This window comes from Homarus americanus, unplaced genomic scaffold, assembly GCF_018991925.1.
Source record: "Homarus americanus isolate GMGI-L3 unplaced genomic scaffold, GMGI_Hamer_2.0 scaffold20930, whole genome shotgun sequence".
Lineage (NCBI taxonomy): Eukaryota > Metazoa > Arthropoda > Malacostraca > Decapoda > Nephropidae > Homarus > Homarus americanus.
Window position 1 is genome coordinate 659,427 of NW_024748502.1, and position 22,451 is coordinate 681,877.

Below are 22,451 nucleotides of genomic sequence, written 5' to 3' on the forward strand. Positions count from 1 at the left end.
TAATGGATGATCGTGTCGCCAGTTGAACCTTTAAGTCTTTATACAAACTGCAGGTGATTTTCGCCCAGTGGTATTACATTGTTGACCCGAGTAAGTGGGTGAGAGAGGGAGGGAGAGGTGTGGTATTAGCGAGGGAGAGAAAGAGAATACTGTACAGTGATTTGTGTTTTAAACTTTTACAGCTGTGAAAAAATAGACACGCCTTCACTCACACAAACACACACACACACTACAACTACTAGTTTACTACTTTGCTGTCACTCGGAATCGAGCATGACGATCATCCAGCTATGATACAATGATATGAGTTATTATGGATGTCACCTAGGTTGGTGAGTTTTGAGGTGACTAAAGAGGCCGATACGGGACCCGCAGGGTCGTCTGCATTTGTTACACGTGTGGAGGGTTCCATCTAGTGCAGGAGGGGCGGTGGCAGCGTCTTTCCGGCGTTGGCGCTTGTTTGCCTCGGTTTGCAGTCAGCCTAACTCGAAAGTATTGACACCTTCTCGTGTGGTGCTCCTCCAACCGTTACGATGTGGAGTAATCGACTCCCAGGTGAGGGGGTCGATTTGGCACTTTTTTCAGGTTTGTCTTGCAACTATCCTTATACCTTTTCAATTGCCCTCCATCCTTACGTTTACTATTCGTTAAGTGACTGCAAAGTAGCTGCTTTAGCAGTCTAATGTCGTCCATGCGGGCAACATAGCTAGTCCAAGGTAGCTGTTCATTGATAATGGTAGCCTCCATGCTCCTACAGTTGGTGTCAGCAAGAATACTGGCATTTGTTCTCTTGTCTTCCCAGAAGACTCGGAGGATGGAACGTAGACTACGTTGGTGAAAGATTTCAAGTGCCTTGATGTGCCTCCTTTATGTGAGCCATGTCTCACTGCCATATAGCAGGGTGGGGAGGACCACTGCTCGATATACATGCAGCTTTGTAGATAATTTTAGCTCCCTACAGCTGAAGACACTGTTTCGTAGTCCTCCAAAGGCTTGAGATGCACATCTAATCCGTTGCTGAGTCTCTTCATCAATGTCTGCGGTGGTGGACAGGTGGGAGCCGAGATACCGAAAGTGGGTATCATTAGAGAGGGTAGTACAGTTAAGCTGGATGGATGGTGGAGGTGTGTATGAACGAAGTGCGCATACACATCTGCGTAGGTGTTTAGGATCTCCTGTATGCGTGTTCAGTGTGAGCTACAAGGATGGGGTCGTCTGAAGTTCAGTAATGGAAGCTGACGACACCATTGTTCTTTCCTGGAGTCGTCTTATGTTGAAAATACCTCCCTTCACCTGGTACTCGATGTCCACCCTGCCGGCTAAATTGGCAATGGTACGAGTAAGGAAGGCAGTCAAGAAAATGGAAAAGGGAGTTGGTGCCAGTACACACCCTTGTTTAACCCCTGTTTGGATGAAGAAGAACTCAGACTGGGTGCCGTTGTGCAGGACACTGCCTTTCATACGATCGTGGAGTTGCCTCACTATGGCGATTAATTTTGGCGGGCAACCAAAACGGCTGAGGGTGCACCAGAGGGCTTCCCTGTTGACCGAGTCGAAGGCCTTCGTTAGGTCGATGAAAGCCATGTACAGGTCACGACGCTGTTTTCTGCACTTTTCCTGTATCTGGCGGGCAGCAAAGATCATGTCAGTGGTGCCACAAGATGGTCTAAAACCATATGAGATTCTGGGAGGAAGTTTTCCGCCTCAGGATGGAGTCTGTTTAGGAGGACTCGGGCGATAATCTTGCCAGCTACGGAGAGCAGCGAGATCCCACGGTAGTTGCCACAGTCTGACCGGTCTCCCTTGTTCTTATAATTATTGACAATGGAAGCGTCATTAAGAGCTTGGAGGATTTCCTCCTTTTCCATATATAATTCCAGGAGAGAGTGGAGACTGTTGTTAAGCAGAGGTCCTCCTGCTTTATACACCTCGACTGGGATTCCATCAGGTCCTGAGGCTTTGTTATTTTTCCTCTGTTTGATGGCAGTATCTATCTCATCCAGGGATGGAGGATAGCTGTGGTGAGTCAGCTCTGGATGCTGAGAGACTTGCTGGATAGTCAAGACATCTACATCAATGTTTCCTTTGAGCAGTGTGGTAGTGCTCTTTCCATCGCTGAAGGTGGGCCTTCATCGTCTTTAATTATGAAGTTACCGTCATATAAGCAGAGGGGGCTGCGCCACGAGTGGTTGGCCCATAAAATGTTTTAATGAAATTGAAAAATTCGCGCATCATGTGCTAATCTGCATGTTTTTGTATTACACATGCCTTATTTTCAAGCCAGTCATTCTTTAGAAAGCGAAGTTCCCGCTGGGCTGCCGCTTTCTTCTTGCGGAAGGTACCAGTCAGTAAAAGCAGCACGTTTATCATCGATGAGTACTTTGATTGAAGGGTCATTTTCATCAAACCAGTCCTGGTGTATTCCTTTGATCTGACCGAGGGTCTGTCTGCAGGTTTTTGTCATAAGAATGTTGAGAGTTTCCCATTCGGAACTGGGATTCGCATTGTTTGCTGCTGGGTTGTTTATAAGTCCAAGTTCGAGCTACTCTCTGAAAGCATATGCTACTGCTGGTTCCTTCAGATGCTTAGTATTAAAACCTCTTCTGGAGGCTTGCTACCTTCGCCATTTTGGGGCGACGTGAAGTGAAGGCTTGGCCCTGACAAGTCAATGATCAGTGTTACAGTGGTCTGAACCACGCATGGCATGGGTGATGTGGACATCACGGCGATCTCTTTCTCTAACAATGATGTAGTCAATGAAATGCCTGTGTTTGGATAACGGGTGTTGCCACGAACCCTTGAACTTGTCGGCCTACCTAAACAGGGATTGGTGATAGTGAGGCTTTATGCAGCACACTTGCTGAGGAGGAGTAGGCCGTTGGCATTACACTTGCCCAGTCCATTTCTCCCTTTGGTTCCCTGCCAAATGCTAACATCTCTGCCAACTCTGGCATTGAAGTCGCCAAGGAGCACAACCTTGTCTTCTCTAGGGATAGAGGTTAGTACTCTGTCGAGGTCCGCGTAAAAGGCCTCCTTCATGTAATCATATGCATCCAGTGTTGGGGGGGTATGTACTGATGAAAAAGACATGACGGGAGTGATTCGGTAGGACTCGAAGTGTCATGAGACGCTCGTTGATCCCAATAGGCATTTCAGTTAGCCTGTATAGGATGCGTTGGCGGATGGCAGAGCAACTCCATAAATGCGTTTTCTCTCTGCAGCAGGCCTATCCTTCCAGAAAAAGGTATAGCCAGACCCCTGTTCCGTGAGCTGGCCCTCACTTGGGAGCCAGGACTCACTGATAGCTGCTATGTGGATGTTATACCTAGCCAGCTCTTTTGCCACAATGACAGTTATTTTTTCAGGATGCTCATTTGTGCCAATATCCAGAAGGGCCCTGACATTCCATGCAACGACCATAAGAGGTTGTTCGGTTTGTTTTTGTTTTTATCTGTGATTATGATCATGTTTTTGACTGCATAAGGATGACCTTTCTGGGTGTGCTTGCCCAGTCAGGTTGGGTTTTTGGGCAGGCTATGTTTAGGGCACCTTTTCTAGCCCCCTCCCCATGTGAGGTGAGCAGAGGCGCTCTTCGAAAGGGCTGCTCAGTCGCACAGACAGGGCCGGATTGCACTGCTTTCCTAGATCCGAATTGCATAAACGACCATCTTATCTGTACCGCCCATGTGCAGAGTTGTGACTAGAGACTCCCGGCAGTCATCTCTGCCTGTCCCCGTCGCCACTCGTCCGTCTCCATCAGACTTTTGGAGGTATAGGGGTTTTGATGATGATGAGAGATAAGATGAACTGGATGATGGCTGCGCATGAGTTGATTTATATGGTGAGACAGGAGTGCAGGCTGCAACCACACATGTTGGCTCTCCCTTTTCCTGATCCAGTGGTGCAAGTGTTGCAATGATTGGGGAGAGGGAGAGTTGCAATGGACTGCCGATAGCCCAGTTTGTTGGGTTTCGCCTTAGTAGCCTGTCCATCAGGCATTACCTTTTTCCGCCGGTGTAGTTATTGGGTTTCCACTGTGGTCGCCTCTTCCGCCTATACTGCCATTGGGGGCTTGTTGGAGCTCTGTGATTATGTCTGCCTGATGCGGGGCTCCACCGTATATTTTTCGTTTGGGGTTTACTCCCGTAGCCTTATGCCTACCAAGGTTAATCCACAAGGCAGCGGGGCAATGGCCGGTAGGCGCCAGAACGTGTCCACATGCCAGTGGGCCTATGCGCCGTTCCTCTGGGGGCCACTGCTACTCCGAGATCCCCTGTTGGTCTAGTCTGGAACCACGAGGCACCCAGTTACCGTGTGCTACCACATGGAGGCACAACAGGAGTCTTGATGGTGAAGAGGCTGTGTACTGTCAGGGGAAGACTTATGCAAGTTGCTTCCCTGTTCGCCACGAGGGCTAACCAGGTAGCTGAAAGTGAGAGGGAGCAAGCAGTGCCCTCACCTTAACACTAACAAAGTGCATCCACACTAGACGCATTTCACCACCCTGTGTGCGACACACACACACACACATACAAACACACACACACACACACACACACACACATACACACACACACACATACACACACTGCGGAACCAACAGGTACAGACAGAGCAGCAGGCACTAAAGCGATCGATCACACCCCTCTGGCCAGCACACATAATGCTACAGATATGAGGAAAGATTAGTCCCATGTGAGGAAGAAAACTATAATTTGGAACACACATTCCGGCAAATTTTTACACACAAGAGATTCTTCCGTTTAAGTTTTCACGAGTTTACTGTCTCATTTTGATAGATAGATAGATAGATGGATAGATAGATATAGATAGTTAAATAGATAGATATAGATAGTTAAATAGATAGATAGATAGATAAATAGATAGATAGACAGCCAGCATCAAGGAATATAAAATTACACTTCAGAATTACCTCCTGGACGGCCACTGGCATCTCGGCCTAGGGAGGTGAAACACAATGCTCACATCTATTATTGTTGACTTAATTTACTAACTTGATATTAACGTTATTGTCTGAAGATGAAGAAGGGCGTGTGAAGACGTGGGAAGGCGTGTGGAGACGGGTGAAGCGTGTGAAGACGCGGGAGGGCGTGTGAAGACGTGGTAAGGAGTGTGAAGACGTGGTAAGGATTGTGAAGACGGGATAAGGAGTGTGAAGACGTGGTAAGAAGTGTGAAGACGTGGTAAGAAGTGTGAAGGCGTGGTGAGGAGTGTGAAGACGTGGTAATGAGTGTTAAGACGTGGTAAGGAGTGTGAAGACGGGATAAGGAGTGAAGACGTGAAGACGTGGATAGGAGGAGTAATGAGTGTTAAGACGTGGTAGGGTGTGAAGACGGGATAAGGAGTGTGAAGACGGGATAAGGAGTGTGAAAAGGGGATAAGGAGTGTGAAGACGGGAGGGCGTGTGAAGACGTGGTAAGGAGTGTGAAGACGTGGTAAGGAGTGTGAAGACGCGGGAGGGCGTGTGACGAGGTAAGGAGGTGAGGGATAAGGAGGTGAAGACGTGGTAAGGAGTGTGTGAAAGGGGAGTGTGAAGACGTGGTAAGGAGTGTGAAGACGAGGTAAGGAGTGTGAAAAGGGGATAAGGAGTGTGAAGACGTGGTAAGGAGTGTGAAGACGGGTTAAGGAGTGTGAAGACGTGGGAGGGAGTGTGAAGACGTGGTATGGAGTGTGAAGACGTGGGAGGGCGTGTGAAGACGTGGTAAGGAGTGTAAATGCGTCGGGGGGACTGTAATGTTACTGTTGGGTGGGGGGGGGACTTGAGGTACTGTTAGTGGGAAGGAGTGTAAGGAAGCTGAAGGGCATGTTAGGGCGTGATCCGGCTTAGGGTGTAATGCTTTTGTGAATCAAGAGTGTGTAAACTACAGTGGCAACCTCAAGTACACTGCATTGATTCTATCTATCTATCTGTCTATCTATCTATCTGTCAGTCAGTCTGTCTGTCTGTCTGTCTGTCTGTCTATCTATCTATCTATCTATCTATCTATCTATCTATCTATCTATCAATCAATCAGTCTGTCTGTCTGTCTGTCTGTCTGTCCATCCATCCATCCATCCATCTATCTATCTATCTATCTATCTATCTGTTTCTTCCATTTTGTCTATGTATATATGTATTTGTCTGTACATGCATATATACATTACATGCAACAATACATAGAAACGATGGATACAAATGGAGATGAAATGAAGGAGAACACAGACCTATAAGAGGTAAGTGGGAGATACGGAGCAGCAGGGAGAGTGGGCGTGTAAATAACCTTAGCAGAGACGTGGTACTCAAGTGAGGGCTGGAGGAGGGAGAGAGACACGGAATAGAGAGATCAGAGTAAAACAAAAAAACACACATTGACACTTATACATACATACATACATACATACATATATACATACATACATACATATATACATACATACATACATACATACATACATACATACATATCGAGAAAAGGTTGTGGTCATGTTTTCAACACACCGACAAAACCTCATTATGAAGACCAACAAAATTACGTTGTCGTAAAAAACGGGTTTCATAGTTTTTCTATTTTAAAGCGAAAATTCGATAAACTGAAAATGGTGTTTTTAGAGAGAGAGAGAGAGAGAGAGAGAGAGAGAGAGAGAGAGAGAGATACACTTGGGAACGTGGAACAATAACCCTAAAATATAGCCGTATGTATTTCACTATTATTGCTATCGTATTTCATAGACACTATCAACTACCACTAAAATAACCTTCAGTTTTAACATTGGTTTAGCGTTTTATTCTGTCTGGTTTATTTCATTGTTTTGCAGCGAGAGAGGTGAAGTACTGAGGCTCTCACAGGTGAACGGGAAAAGGAGAAAATGGTAGTTTGGTTCTCCTACAGTCCGGAGCTAATGTGGGATGTTACTGTGCTGGGTTAAGTAATCACATATACACGCAAACAGGTACAGTATATACACACCGTATAAGCGAACGTGCACACACACACACACACACACACACACACACACACAATACCTCGTGTCTCTCACAATCTTACAAGAGTCTCGTCGGAAGTGTAAAACTCACTTAAGATCACTCGGCCTCTGTTGTGCCGCTCGTAAAGGCTATTACTGTGGCGGTCCCCGAAAACCTTTTAACTTAAGTGTATTAGTTGAAGACACTATGGGAGGTCTTTTTTTTAAGTTTTATCCGAAAGTAAAAAAAAATCTTAGAATTGTGTGTTTTTGTTGTTATCCGCCCGTGTTGTTATACGCCCGTGTTACTATGCACTTGTGTTACTATACGCACGAGTTACTATACGCACGTGTTAATATATACCCCCTTGTTATTATTGTGCTTCTCAATCTCCGAATAAAAAAAATTGTCTTAGAAAACCTTGATAATTTGAGACATGTATCCGGAAGTCCTTCGCGTGTCTGGCTACGATGACAAGAAGGGTAGGGTGTATAGGGTTGGAAGGGGGGTTGGCGAGGGGTTGAAGAAAGGGGGCAGTTTGTCATGGGTTAGATTATAGGGATAGGGGATTATAGGGAATAGGGGAGACCTAATCCCTTACCGCCCTCCTGAAACTTATGGTGATCTATAATTGGCTTGCGAGAATACAACTCCACAAGTGATGGTTAGATAAGGTACTCTGGAAGGTTTAATAAGGTGGGGAATATTTGGATAACGTGAGAGAGAGAGAGAGAGAGAGAGAGAGAGAGAGAGAGAGAGAGAGAGAGAGAGAGAGAGAGAGAGAGAATTAAACCCTGGACTTTCTGATAAAAAACACAAACAACAAAGTATATCACCAAACTTTTTCTTCTATATCATTACTATTGTTGGATGATGATGTCTTCACCATTTGATTTTTGACTCTTGAATACCAACCAGATCTGAGGGTCACCGTGATGTGTAGATTAAGCTTGAAAATTGCAGGTCTTAGCGTTCTGGAGTTATGTTGTGGATATACAGAGTTTGTTTGGGTTGGTTAGGTTAGGTTAGGTTTGTTGATGGTACTAAAGTATGTTGGTTTTATTACACCCGGTGATGTGGTCGCGTGAGTAAGGTTGGTCACTGCTGTCTGCATGCATGTACCGTATGTAACCTAATCTAATCTTACCTAACCTAACCTAACCTAACCTCCCACACAAACTCCCTCAGCTAACACAGAAGTACGGTAATCTTAAATCTTTATATTATACACCAAGATCGAGTAAGCCAATACCAAGATACTACCAGCAGAGTACTAAAACACTCCCGCCCCTTGAGTACCATGCCATAGTACCTATTGAGTCTGAGTAGGTTTACCTGTATCGATGGAGGGCTGTTGTTTACTAAAGTGTTGGTCGATCAATGTGTTGCTTGTGTACTTTAGGTTCTTTTGAAAGTGTATGGAGGAGGAACACATGCTAACGCTCTCTCTCTCTCTCTCTCTCTCTCTCTCTCTCTCTCTGTGCTCTATTATATATGTTTTTCACTAGTTTTTCCCTCCCTTCTTTTTCACTCTTTCTTTGTTTCTTTCTACCACTATATATCTACCACCAATATCACCTTTACCACCATCACTATATATCTACCACCACTAACACCTCTACCACTATATATCTACCACCACTAACACCTCTACCACTATATATCTAGCACCACTAACACCTCTACCACTATATATCTACCACCACTAACACCTCCACCACTATATATCTACCACCACTAACACCTCTACCACTATATATCTACCACCACTAACACCTCTACCACTATATATCTACCACCACTAACACCTCTACCACTATATATCTACCACCACTAACACCTCTACCACTATATATCTACCCCCACTAACACCTCTACCACTATATATCTACCACCACTAACACCTCTACCACTATATATCTACCACCACTAACACCTCTACCACTATATATCTCCACCACTAACACCACCACCACTATAATAAATAATAATAATGGTTTCCCCTCGTGTAAGGAGGATGGCCATCACAAAAACCACACCCTAAGTTAGCGACCTTCATGACCCAGTGGCAAGGAATATAATCCGAGAAGCCCCGGCAACTCGCCAACTGCTAACCATTACCCCGGAACATAGATCCGCAAATCGATTAACATCCAGGTTCCCAATTACTGCTGGGTAGATAGCAAATGGCGTAAAGAAACTTGCCCATAGTTTTACCCTACCCGGGGATCGAACCCGAGTGCGCTTGCTTGCGAGACGAGCATGCTGATCATTACACCACAGGTCGGCACAATATATCTACCACCACTAACACCACCACCACTATATATCTACCACCACTATCACCTCTACCACTATATATCTACCACCACTAACACCTCTACCACTATATATCTACCACCACTAACACCTCTACCACTATATATCTACCACCACAAACACCTCTACCACTATATATCTACCACCACTAACACCTCTACCACTATATATCTGCCACCACTAACACCTCTACCACTATATATCTACCACCACTAATACCACCAACACTATCCACCTACACTATCCACCTCCCACCACTACCACCACTACCACCAACGCTACTATCCACCTACCACTACCACTAACACCACTGCCACCTTCCACCACTAACACCACCAAAATTTACATACCACTACCATCTTACGTCAATAAATTTAGACAATAATTGAAGTATTTTCCTTGTGTGTGTATGTGTGTGTGTGTGTGTGTGTGTGTGTGTGTGTGTGTGTGTGTGTGTGTGTGTGTTCCCTTCTCCGAGTGTTTCCTATTTTATTTCATTATATTCTCTCTTCCTACCTCTTTTGACATTTGACTTATGCTCTACCTTTCTCTTCATCTTTAATCGACTTCCTTCCCCTATTTGTTTAATTATCTTCAAAACAACGCCTGTAAAAACACAACTGAAAAATAAACTGGTGGAATTAAAAAACAAATATCATCAGAATTGTGAACAACATAAACATAAGAGACAAACAAACAAACAATTTACATAATGAGATTCTTGAAAACACATAAACAGGAGAGACGTAAACAAACAAACAAACAATTTACATCATCAACCTCGTCAATATTCTCAAACAAACAAACAAGCAATTTTATCATGAGATTCTTGTAAACACATAAACAGGAGAGACGTAGACAAACAAACAATTTACATCATCAGCCTTGTCAACATTCATCCCTCCCCCCTCCCTCCCCTCATAAGCACTTCAACATACATATATTTAAAGCTGCACCACTACCCTTGCCTACGAACACCCGCCATCATTTTCAACTTTGTTATGTCCATCTTGTTGGTAATCAATATACGCGTGTGTCATTTTGGTGAGAGGGAGAGAGAGAGAGAGAGAGAGAGAGAGAGAGAGAGAGAGAGAGAGAGAGAGGAATGAAGAGAGATTTGTAGAGACTAAGAGAGATGAAAAAGATTTGAAGGGAGAGAGAGAGAGATCTAAAATTCCATGCATAATTTCATAAAGACATATGCCTTTGGTGGGTCGTACATGTGAAGGGATTTTCTGGAGTTGTAAAGAAAAGAGAGAGAAAATGGTAAAAGAGAGATAGAGATACAGGGAAAGAGAAAGAGGAATAGAGAGCGAAAAAGAGAAGTAGAGGAAAGAGATATAAAGAAATAGAGAGATAGAGTGAAAAAGAGAAATAGAGGGGATCACTTACATTATTTATTCGGGATAGTATTACTCTCACTATCCATTCTCTCTCTCTCTCTCTCTCTCTCTCTACTCACTGGTATTTAGAGGACGAACGGTCATATTTTTTCTCCTCAATTGGGGAAAAAAGAAGGAAAATCACGGCACCAGAGTCAGAAGCGAGAGAAAATATGAGCTGTTATGGCGTCTCAGTATTGACTCAAGAGAAAGTAACTAACGGTGGGTGAGTTTTGTTAGAGACAAAATCGTTCTGATGTGAAGCTTCTTTATGGTTCAAGGGGTATAGGGGAAGATATGTAGCTGGTGTGTGTGTGTGGGGGGGGCAGGTGGTAGGGGAGGGAAGAACAGGGTGCGTGTGTGGGGGAGGGAGGGAAGAAAGGGGTCTGTGTATAGGGGGAAGGAAGGATGGTGCGTGTGTGTGAGGGGAGGGAAGAACAGAGTGCGTGTATAGGGAAGAGGGAAGGACAGTGTGTGTGTGTGTGTGGAGGATAGAACAGGGTGTGTGGAGGGAGGGAAGTGGAAGGTCTTACCTAGGAAGTTAGAGTCCAGTACGAGGTTGGGAGAGCACTGCTGGTGGTGGTTGACTGTGGTGATTAATGTGGGTGTGAAGAAATGTAAGACGACGCCAAAAAAGACAAGAAAAGGATAAAAAGACGAAGGTGAAAGACATTAAAAAAGACGAAACAAGATGAAAAGAAGAACAAGAAGAACAAGAAGAAAAAAATAACAAAGACGAAGCAGAAGAAGAGGAAAAGTAGAAAATAGCGAGTCTCAGGCAGAAAGTAATGGGTCACTGTGGCAAGACAGGCGTGAGATGGTATGGCTGGACCGACACACACCGACACACACACAACACACACACACACGCACACACACGAGAAACGTCTTATTCCCTGTCGCATAAACTTGCACTCAGACAAAGCAACCCACCAGCACCATCTCGTTTTCTCTTACATTTACACATCATTATATAAACATAGACGACGGATGATGGACACGCTCCTCTCTCTCTCTACCAACCAACACAGTCAAGACTTCACCGTTCTCTCTCTCCCTTCTCTTTATTTCCATCGCTCTCTCACCCTCGCCTCACTGCACACACACACACACACACACACACACACTACCTACACAGTTCAGGTTTCGCCCCTGATCGCCACATATGTTACCTCCCACATTTACATATATGTCTTGAACACCAGGTGACTATTTCTTGCCTGTACTTGCTTCTCTGCCTCTTCATTTATCAGCTGTTCATTTCTGTTTTTTCTGCCTTTTTTCTACTTTTTTATTTAAACTGAATAATTTATCAATTTTTTTATTATTATTTTCTTATGTGTCTTTTTTATATATGGTTAATGGTTATTTTTCATTTGTTTTCTGTACTTTCTGTTAATTTTTCTCGTAGTTTACTTTTTTTACATTAATTGTGTTCTTTTCTTGTTTACTCATTCGTAAAAATAACTCCATACATTTGTCTTGTTTTTGTAGTTTTCTGGTTTTCGCCAACCAATTATTTTTTTTTTATAAATTAATCTTGGTCGTATTTTTTTTCTTTTTTCTTCTTCCTCTATTTAGTTTTTATTAATGTCCTTATTTATATGCCCTTTATTTTTTCCTTCTTCCTATTATTATTATTATTATTATTATTATTATTATCTATATCTAAAAATCAATACATATTGCCACATATTCCTCCTTACTTCTCACCAACAGACCTTCACAAAATACCTAATTCAGGGTAAAAAGAAAACCATTCGAAAAAACGAAAAAGAAATTCTAAATTACATGAACAATTCGGGGCAAAAATAACGGAACAGGAAAGCCTTGATGTCCAGCCGCGTTCACACGAGGGATACAACTTCAGGTGTTCTAAATTCACCTCCTTTATTACCTCGAAATCGCGTTCATCTGAATATTTTTCGTGTAAATCTCGAAAGAAATTCAGATATTTCGTTTCCTGCAGTGCAATGGCCACCAAAAAGAAAGAGAGGGAGAGAGAGAGCGAGAGAGAGTGAGAGAGAGAGAGAGAGAGAGAGGGAGAGAGAGTCACTCCAAGGAATTTATCTGATTCCATTTCGTTCTCGCTTTTTCTCTTTCCTTAAAGGGTTTTTCATACGTGTGAAATGCAAGCGGTAGTATCGGTAATAGTGATATTTAGAATGGGATTGATGAAAATGATGATAAATAAAAATAATAATAATACAATTGTAACAATAAGAACTGTAGGTGCGCGTGATCCCGGTATATGCTGATAACCACAAGGAAACAAGAAAACACGAAGTTCCCAAGCGCTTTCGTGTAATTCACATCTTCAGGGGTGAGTACAGACTAAGGAGAAATACACAACAAAGCTTATATATACAGTGGAGGAGAGTGAGATCAAGTCCCTAGGGGACAGTGAGTGTCCACAATGGTCCGGTCACTAGGCAGTGATCCTACTAATCTTCATAAACACCGCAGCAGCCGGTAGTCAGGTCAGAAGGTAAGATGACCCAACCTTATCACCTGGTTACAAATCTTCTTAATTACGAAATTATCCAGTTTGTACATACCATTACTCAAATTCATGTTGACGGATTCTGTATGTTTAATGAGACTGGATTCTATAATGTTCCTACTGACAATTGAATTACAAGGTAATATTGAGGAGGCATTATCCCAGTCAATACAATGCTTATTATCTCTCATATGAATGAACAGAGCATTGGATTCCTGGCCTGTCCTAACACTATATTTATGCTGTTTAAGTCTAGTTATAAGATCGTTACCCGTCTGGCCTAAGTAGAACATATTACATTCCTTTGCAAGGAACCTTGTAAATGCAGCCGCCTGCATTGTTGGGGGAGTTCTTGATTAACATTTGTATTACAGTGCATGAGTTTTTAAATGCCACATTGACGTTCTAGATTTTTAGTTGTAAAGGAATTTGAGGGAAATTTTTGTGAAATGGTAATACTAAGAGATTCTTATGGTCATGGGTGGGCGTGTGATCAGTTCTATAAAAAGATTTCTTAGTAATGTTAAGGCATTTGTCTATAAGAGATCTAGGGTACTAAAGGTTCAAGCCAATATTATAGATATATTTATATTCCTCATCAATGAATTCCGGACTGCAAATTCTCAAAGCACGTAAAAACATTGATGAAAATACTGAGTGTTTGACTCTATTATGGTGGGCAGAATAAATGCTGAACTTAAAGGTGTTACCTATTCTGTGGATCAGACAGTCTAGGAATGACAATTTACAGTCATGCTCTAATTCCACAGTGAATTTGATCGAGGGGGCTAAGTTGTGGCAGAAAAGCTTTTAGGTCCTCATTACATGGCCAGAGACATAATGCATCATCTACATATCTAAACCAGACTGCTGAAGGTGGTAAAATATTACTTAAGAGGTTCTTTTCAAACAATTCCATATATAAGTTGCTTAATACTGGTGAAAGCGGATTACCCATTGCCATACCAAATCTTTTAACATAACATTCTCCAGTGAATTCAAATTTACAATCCTAAATACATAGTTTGATGAGTTCGATGAAGTCGTCTTTCGAGACGGGCAATGAAATATTGTCCAGGGAATCTATGAGGAACTCCAGTAAATCATCAACTGGGACCTTTGTAAATGGATATGGGCAATGGGTAATGAGTCCAGACTACAGCACCTCAGCACCTTGGGAGTCCCCGCCAGCAGTCTTCAACATTCTACAAACTGGGACAAGAAAGGCTGACTGTAACCCACATGAGCTCCGACAGGTAACAGAGAGAAATATGAAGGCTCGAACACCACACAATAGTACAGTGTATTACACAAACGGTTCCGTAGAGACCACCAGTACGAAGGCAGGAGCAGCCTTCACTATAGAAGGAGGTAACACGTCCCTTTCGAGAACCTCAGATGAATACTCTACTTTGCAAGTTGAGCCAGCTGCCATACTTGGAACCCTAAGACACGCTTCCATAAACAGTCAACAAGGGATTGTAATACACACTGAGTCACGATGTGCTATTGAAGCACTACAATGCAGAGAGCCTAGAGACAACATTCATCTCATAACATCCGTTATTGGACTACTGCAAGGTTTAAAACTACAAGATCGGCAAGTTATAATTAACTGCGTGCCCAGTCATATCAGAATCCCAGGGAATGAACGAACTGATGCTGCTGCCAAGGCTGCGTTAGACCAGCGAAACATTGAGATGAACATCCCGCCCAGTCAAGAGCAGATAAAGAAGACCACAATAACACGAACTGCCCAGTGGAAAATAAACAGACATAGAAGATTAACACCAGTATCACGATCGGCCAGGTGGTACTATCTGGTCACGAATTATGAGAGACCACCACTCATGAAGGATATAACAAGAAGGGAAGAAGTCAACTTCCACGGACTAAGACTGGGATACCCATGCATTTGGGAAATCATTGTACCAGTACCAACAGAGCGGCGCATATGCAAGACCTGTGACAGCGGAGCAGAAAACACACTGCAGCACTACCTCATAGAGTGCCCTGGAACACAATTAGCTAGGAGAAACATACAACCCCCTATCACAGCAGAGAAGGTTGCCAGGATGCTAAACCACCAACCACTCTCAAGAAACCCTACATTGTCTTACTGAGCATCCACCCCCACGCTAGTGGTGGAGATGTACACTAGGAAACCATAATCTCTAGCCCACCTGGGTCGGTGCTGGAGGTTAGAACAGTGTCCTTTCTGGACGGGGGCCCACTCTAACTATCACGAGGCAAAACACGCACGAACACACACAGTCATAGTACTGCTGTACAGATGACATTATGTATAAATATTGTATATGGCATTTTATACTCTGCATTGTCTTCATTATATATGAACACGAAGAAAAAATACCATAGGTTGTAGTTACGAAAGTATGAATGGAAATAAACACTTCCAAACCACCCAGTGACTCCACACAACGTTTAAGAACATAAGAACATAAGAATGGAGGAAACTGCAGCTGGCCTATTGGCCCATACTGGGCAGTCCCGTTTACACCCAACCCCTATTGCTCATATGAGCATCCAACCTATGTTTGAAGCAATTCAGCGTATTCGAGTTAATGATGATATTTGGTAACTTGTTCCATTCATCCACTACTCTGTTTCCAAACCAGTGTTTACCTATTTCACGCCTAAATCTAAATTTGTCTAATTTAAAACCATTGTTACGAGTTCGCTCCTGGTTGGATAGTTTGAGTACCTTTGTAATGTCCCCTTTGTTTAGCCCTGCCTTCCACTTATACACCTCTATCAGGTCGTCCCTCGCTCTACGTCTCTCAAGGGAGTGCAATTTAAGATGCTTTAACCTGTCTCTATACTCAAGGTTCCTAATGCCCGGGATTAGTCTTGTCATTCTCCTCTGAATTCTTTCCAAGGATTCTATATCCATTCTGTAATACGGTGACCAGAACTGAACTGTGTAATCCAGGTGTGGTCTCACAAGAGCAAGATACAGTTTTAGGATGACCTCGCTAGTCTTGTAACTAACACTCCTTTGTATGAACCCAAGTACTTTATTAGCCTTGTTACGAGCAAAAACACATTGTTTACTTGGCTTAAGGTTCCTACTTATCATTACTCCTAAATCTCTCTCGCAGTCGGATTTCTCTATGGCATCGTTGTTCATCTGGTATCTGGTTTCCCTGTTTACATCTCCTATACTGAGTACTTTACACTTGTCGACGTTGAATTTCATCTGCCATTTTTCAGACCATTCGAAAAATTTGTTTAGATCTTCCTGTAGTTTTGCCGAGTCCTCGTCAGATTTGATAACACGTCCTATTTTAGTGTCATCAGCAAATTTACTTATGTTGCTGTCAATGCCGATATCTATGTCGTTTATGTATATAATAAATAATAATGGTCCAAGTACTGAGCCTTGGGGAACTCCACTTGTGACGTTGCTCCACTGGGACTTAGTGCGGTTAATGCTCACTCGCTGTTTCCTGTCCTGTAACCACGCCCTAATCCAATTAAGGATGTCACCTTTGATGCCATGAGCTTCTACCTTTCTAATTAGTCTTTCTTGGGGACTCTGTCGAAGGCTTTGCTAAAGTCGAGATATACCACATCATAATTGTGCCCCTCATCCACCGATTCGAACACTGATGAAAAGAATGTTAATAGATTAGTTAGGCAAGAACGTCCGCTTGTGAAGCCATGCTGGGAATCATTGATCAATCTGTGCTTCTACAGGTGATTTCGAATAGAGTTTGAAATGATTGCTTCCAGTAATTTGCCTACTATTGATGTTAGACTGATTGGGCGGTAGTTAGAGGATAGTGATCAATCCCCCTTCTTGAAAATCGGTATTACATTCGCTATCCTCCAGGATTCTGGTACTACACCTGTTTTTAATGACATGTTAAACAACTTTGCGAAGGGCATACTAAGCTCTTCCTTAAATTCCTTTAATACTCTGGCAAATATCTCATCCGGACCAGGTGACTTATTAGGCTTTAGTTTGTCTATTTGCTTACTAACATTGTCACTAGTCACTACTATCTCACTAATTTGTTTTCTTCACTATCTCTGAATAGAGTCGGTGCCTCGGGTATCATGTTTAAATTTTCGGTGGTGAAAACTGTTGAAAAATATTTATTCAAATTATTGCTCATTTCTCCGTCGTTATCAGTGAGCTCGCCGAAGTCTGACCGTATTGGTCCAATCTTTTCTCGTGTTTTAGTTTGATACATTTGGTAGAATCCTTTGGGGTTTGTCTTCGCCTCCCTTGCTATCCTTACCTCATTATTCCTCTTTGCTTTCCTTATCTCGGTTTTAACCCTACTCGCCAATACCCTATAATAGTCCCGGAGGTGAATTTCGCCACGATTTATCCTTCTACCTATAGCCTTCCTTTGGCCAATGATGTTCTTTAAATAATTATTTATCCATTTAGGGTCATTGTTGTCTGATCTGAGTTTTTTGTATGGTATGTTCTGCCTTTGTGCATTAAGTAACTCACTATTTAAATTGTCGTGGAACTCGGCAATCTCAGATCTCATTATCAGGTCGGTGTCATCTGTCAGGTTCACAGCCAAGCGCGACACCCCCTCTCTCAGCTGCCTCTTTAAACTGTCAAAGTTTGTCCTTCTGAAATCTGGTACTTTAGTGGAACTTTCCTTACGTCTGCCCTGAAAATCTAACTGGAATCGAATTTCTTTGTGATCGCTGTTTGCAAGTTCGTTCCCTACCTCGACATTGCTAATGAGGTTTTCTCTGTTCGACAGAACTAAGTCCAGTATATTATTACCCCGTGTGGGTTCGGTTATATGTTGACTTAGGAAACAGTCCTGGATCGTCTCGAGAAAATCCTCTGATACTGAGTTACCGGTATGGTCAGTCCAATCTATTTGGCCAAGGTTAAAGTCGCCTACTATACAGACTTTGTTGTGTATGGAAGCCCTGCGCATTTCATCCCAGATAAGTCGCTCATTGACGCTATCAAGATTGGGGGGTCTATATATTACTCCTGTGATTAATTTTTCCCGACCGTCGCTTAATTCTATCCAAATTGTTTCTGTATTCCTCTCAGTTTTTATTTCCTTATTTATTTCACACTTCAGATTATCCCTAACATAGATTGCTACTCCGCCTCCTTTCCTGGTCTGCCTATCGGTATGGAACAGTTTGTAACCCGCAATTTGGTATTCGACTGGTAACTCACGTGTGTCTAGGTTGATCCATGTTTCAGTGAATGCAATTATATCGATTTTTTCGGTACATACCAAGGCCCTAATATCATCCATTTTGTTTCTCATACTTCTACTGTTCGTGTAGTATACATTTAAGTTAGTCGTGTTCTGAGTCCTCCCCTTACCGCGTTTAGTTTTAAACTCCCTGTCTAATTTAGTTTTGTCATCATTCCTAACACTATTTCCCTGTAGTCTTTCACTTTGTTTACCCGCTCCCACTGCAGTCTCCTCCACCCCCGTGCCCATATGTTCCCTTAGCAGTTTAAAGACTTCGATATCTTTTGAACTGCCCCTACTGTTTGTATAATATACATTTAAACCTACTCTTCCCTGGTCCTGTTTTACCCCTTGTCCTGAGCAACTAATTTTACTTCCCAGGACCTGCTTGTTTTTTGACTCCCACTTTCCCCGACCCCTCTCTACTGGCGAAACCCCCCCTTCGGAGTGACAATTTCACGCTCCAGGGATGCAGACAACGTCTTTACCCCCTCACGAGACAAGTGTACTCCGTCGCGACAGTACAGGTAGTCGTTGCCATAGAATCGTTGCCAGTTATCAATGAATGCCCAACCATTGTTTGCACAATGTTTTTCCAGTCGGCAATTTATAGCAATTGCCCTGGACAGCCATTCACGACCAACCCCTCTTCTAGGCAAGACACCACATACTATCGGGATCCCTCCCCTATCTCTAATCTTCCCCATCGCCTCCCTATTCCTCTTGAAAAGTTCCTCACTCCTAACCTTACCTATGTCGTTTCCTCCCACACTAAGACACACTACTGGATTGGTACCCTCCCCTGACAAAACCCTGTCTAACCTCTCGGCTACATGCCCTATCCCAGCCCCAGGAACACACACCCTAGTCCTACGTTTCCTATCTCTCGCACAAAAAGCCCTATCCATAAACCTCACCTGGCTGTCACCGACTACCACGACCTTACCTGTGGGCAGGGTTTGTACAACTGCCCTTTCCTCTCCTTGATCCATACCGTCCTGCCTCTTCTCTTCCTCGCCAGCTTCCTGCAGCACCTGGTAAGGGTTACTACACTCCACACCCTGGTCAGCTTTCCTGAGCCTGACCCTAGTCCCCTTGGAGACAACCACTCTCCACGCCTGCTCCTCCTTCGCAGGTGTCCTGCTAGGCAGGACACCTGCGAAGGACACCTGAAGGAGTTCCGTCCTGAGGGCTTCATTTTCCCCCTTTAGAGTGTCAACCTCACTTCTCAACTGCCCCAGCTGCCTTAACAGAGTGGCAAGGAGGTCGTCTTTCCCCACACTCCCCTCCTCTTCCCCCACTACATATTTCAAAAACCTTAAACTACATGTGGATCAGTCACTCCTCATTTGACACACTTATAGTGTAATACTTTGACCATCCTACCTCGGCACATGGAGGCCCACGGTAACTCTCACGGGGCAACATACACACGAACACACAAGTTATGTTATGAACCTTCCAGGCTTCACTATCAGTATCATGTTATGTTCATCGTGCTCTGTATCTTAGTAACTAGTCATAGTATTATTACATGACAGTGTTATTAGTATAATATTGTAACTTTTACCCTACAGTTATTGTTGTAAATCATGGACAGGAAGGATACATAAATTGTAATATCAAGTGTATGGTTCGCTCAAAGCCACCCCAAGTCAGACAACGCGTCACACAAAGTTACACTGTGTGTTTGTGTGTGTGTGTGTGTGTGTGTGTGTGTGTGTGTGTGTTCTGTAACATTAAGCTTCATCCTTAGTAGGTAAGATGTTTTATAAAGAGGTTTCTCCCATTCGTCATTGTGAGCATCGTCCCAGAGCACATTGTTTCCATCAAAACCATGGTTCATCCTTATTTCCCTTCTTCCGTGTAACTATATCCATATGGCTAAGTGCTTGCTTTTCATTTCTTTATTTACCAAAATAATGTGGATCAGTTACTCGTTATTTAACACATACATGCACTTAGAGCATCATGATTGTTTTGTAGGCATGACTATTGGTTAATTCAAACCCCAAAAATATTTTTCACATATATTATGCATAAACATTGTAAACATATTTATGTGATTATTGTAGTATATAACATATATTTAATGTCTGGACAGATTCCCAAGAGTTATGCATATTAATGCATAGATTTTGTAAGCATATTTATGCGAAGTGACGTAAAACCACATAGTAAAATACCTGGACAAGTTCCCGAGAGTTAACAAACGAAGTCTATGTGGCCCCAACGAGGTTACAACAGAGCTAACTCCCCCGCCACCCCTTATAAGGCACCGTCGTGGGCGGAGATTTAAGTCTTGACCACAGGTTAATACCGTGTCCAACCTCCATCTGCTGCTATAACTTCATGCAATCTGGTGGGTATGGGATCTACCAAATTGCTACAGATGTTCGGCCTCCTCCTTATTCCCTCCCACACATTATGTGCGTGTCTCCTCACTGCCTCACTCGTTTTCTCCTCAACATCCCATTCAACAACCATATGCGCCCATAGATTTTCTATTGGATTACAATCGGCTCCTTTAGGGGGCCAGTCCAATAGAATAATCTGCGGGTGCGCCTCAAACCAACGCTTGACTGCCTGACTTGTATGTATTGGACTGCGGTCTTGCACTATACATATAGGCTGTGGGTCTGGGATGGCATATGAGTTGCTGGGAGGATGGTTAGCAGTCCTGTTGAACTGGCAGGTAGACAAAATAGAAAACTCACAGCCAAACTGTAAGAAAACCCATGGACAATGAGACATTAGTAAAATATACTAGGTCATTTTAGCGCGTGCACACGCATTATATACAGACCTATTGGTCCTTGCGAGGCTGTTTGGTTATGCTATGCTATCTAGTTTGCTAGGGTGAGGGAATGTGTATATATATATATATATATATATATATATATATATATATATATATATATATATATATATATATATATATATATATATATATATATATGTATGTATATTATAACATGTATTTAACTCTTCTGAACAAATGCAGATTGTTGCCCCGTGAGAGTTACCGTGGGCCTGCATGTGCCCAGGTGGGATGGCCAAAGTATTACACTATAAGTGTGTCAAATGAGGAGTGACTGATCCACATGTAATTTAAGGTTTTAGAAATATGTAGTTAAATTAAACAAGATTTTTCATATAGTTACGCAAATGATGGGAAATAAGAGATATAGATGGGGTGTGGTGGAATCATCGTGGTCTGGCCACAAGCGCTGTAAACTTGTGTGGATTCACTCGGTGGTTTCGAAGTGTTTATTTCCATTCATACTTTCGTAACTACAACCTATAATGCAGAGTATAAAATGCCATATACATTATTTATACATAATATCATCTATACAGCCGTACTATGGCTATGTGTGTTCGTGCGTGTGTTGCGTCGTGATAGTTAGAGTGGTCCCCCGTCCAGAGAGAACACTGTACTAACCTCCAGCACCGACCCAAGTGGGCTAGAGAATATGGTTTCTGAGTGTGCATTTAACCAATAAGATGCTGGTGTTTTATCCCAGCAGTGGGTGGACCAGCATTTTAGCTTAAGGTCTGCATAGGTAATATTCCTAAAAAAAAAAAATAATAAATAAATAAATATATATATATATATATATATATATATATATATATATATATATATATATATATATATATATATATATATATATATATATATATATATATATATATATATATATATATATATATATACAGTATTCTGGCACTCTCCTGTTCGGCCAATGTTAGCTCAGCAAACATACACAAACTCGTAAATCCCTCGAGTTATATAAACAAATGAGACATTAGTGAGAATTTGTAACTCTGTGGAAATTTATATTATATAAACCACGAGTTTCCACCCATCATGGTTAATTATGACTAACGTGGAGTTTGTATGTGTTTATATGAGTATTGTATAGTTTTATTGGTGTTAATATGATTAATATGTAGTTCATGTGTGTGTTCGTGTGAGTAATGTGTAGTTTATATGTGTTTCATGAGTTGTATGATAGTTTATATATGTTTGTATAATGAATTTATAGTTTAAATACATGTAC

General features: G+C 42.5%; 1 protein-coding gene across 1 annotated transcript in view; it reads left to right on the top strand.

Annotated features, from left to right (window-relative positions):
- Nucleotides 1-2,036: 2,036 nt before the first annotated feature.
- The window catches only part of LOC121880321, a gene marked incomplete in the record, with an annotated part of 159,381 nt that continues 138,966 nt past the window's right edge, over nucleotides 2,037-22,451 (top strand). Inside the window, 1 exon segment of the mRNA XM_042387478.1 lies at nucleotides 2,037-2,121. Within this exon segment, the coding sequence (XP_042243412.1) occupies nucleotides 2,037-2,121 (85 nt within the window).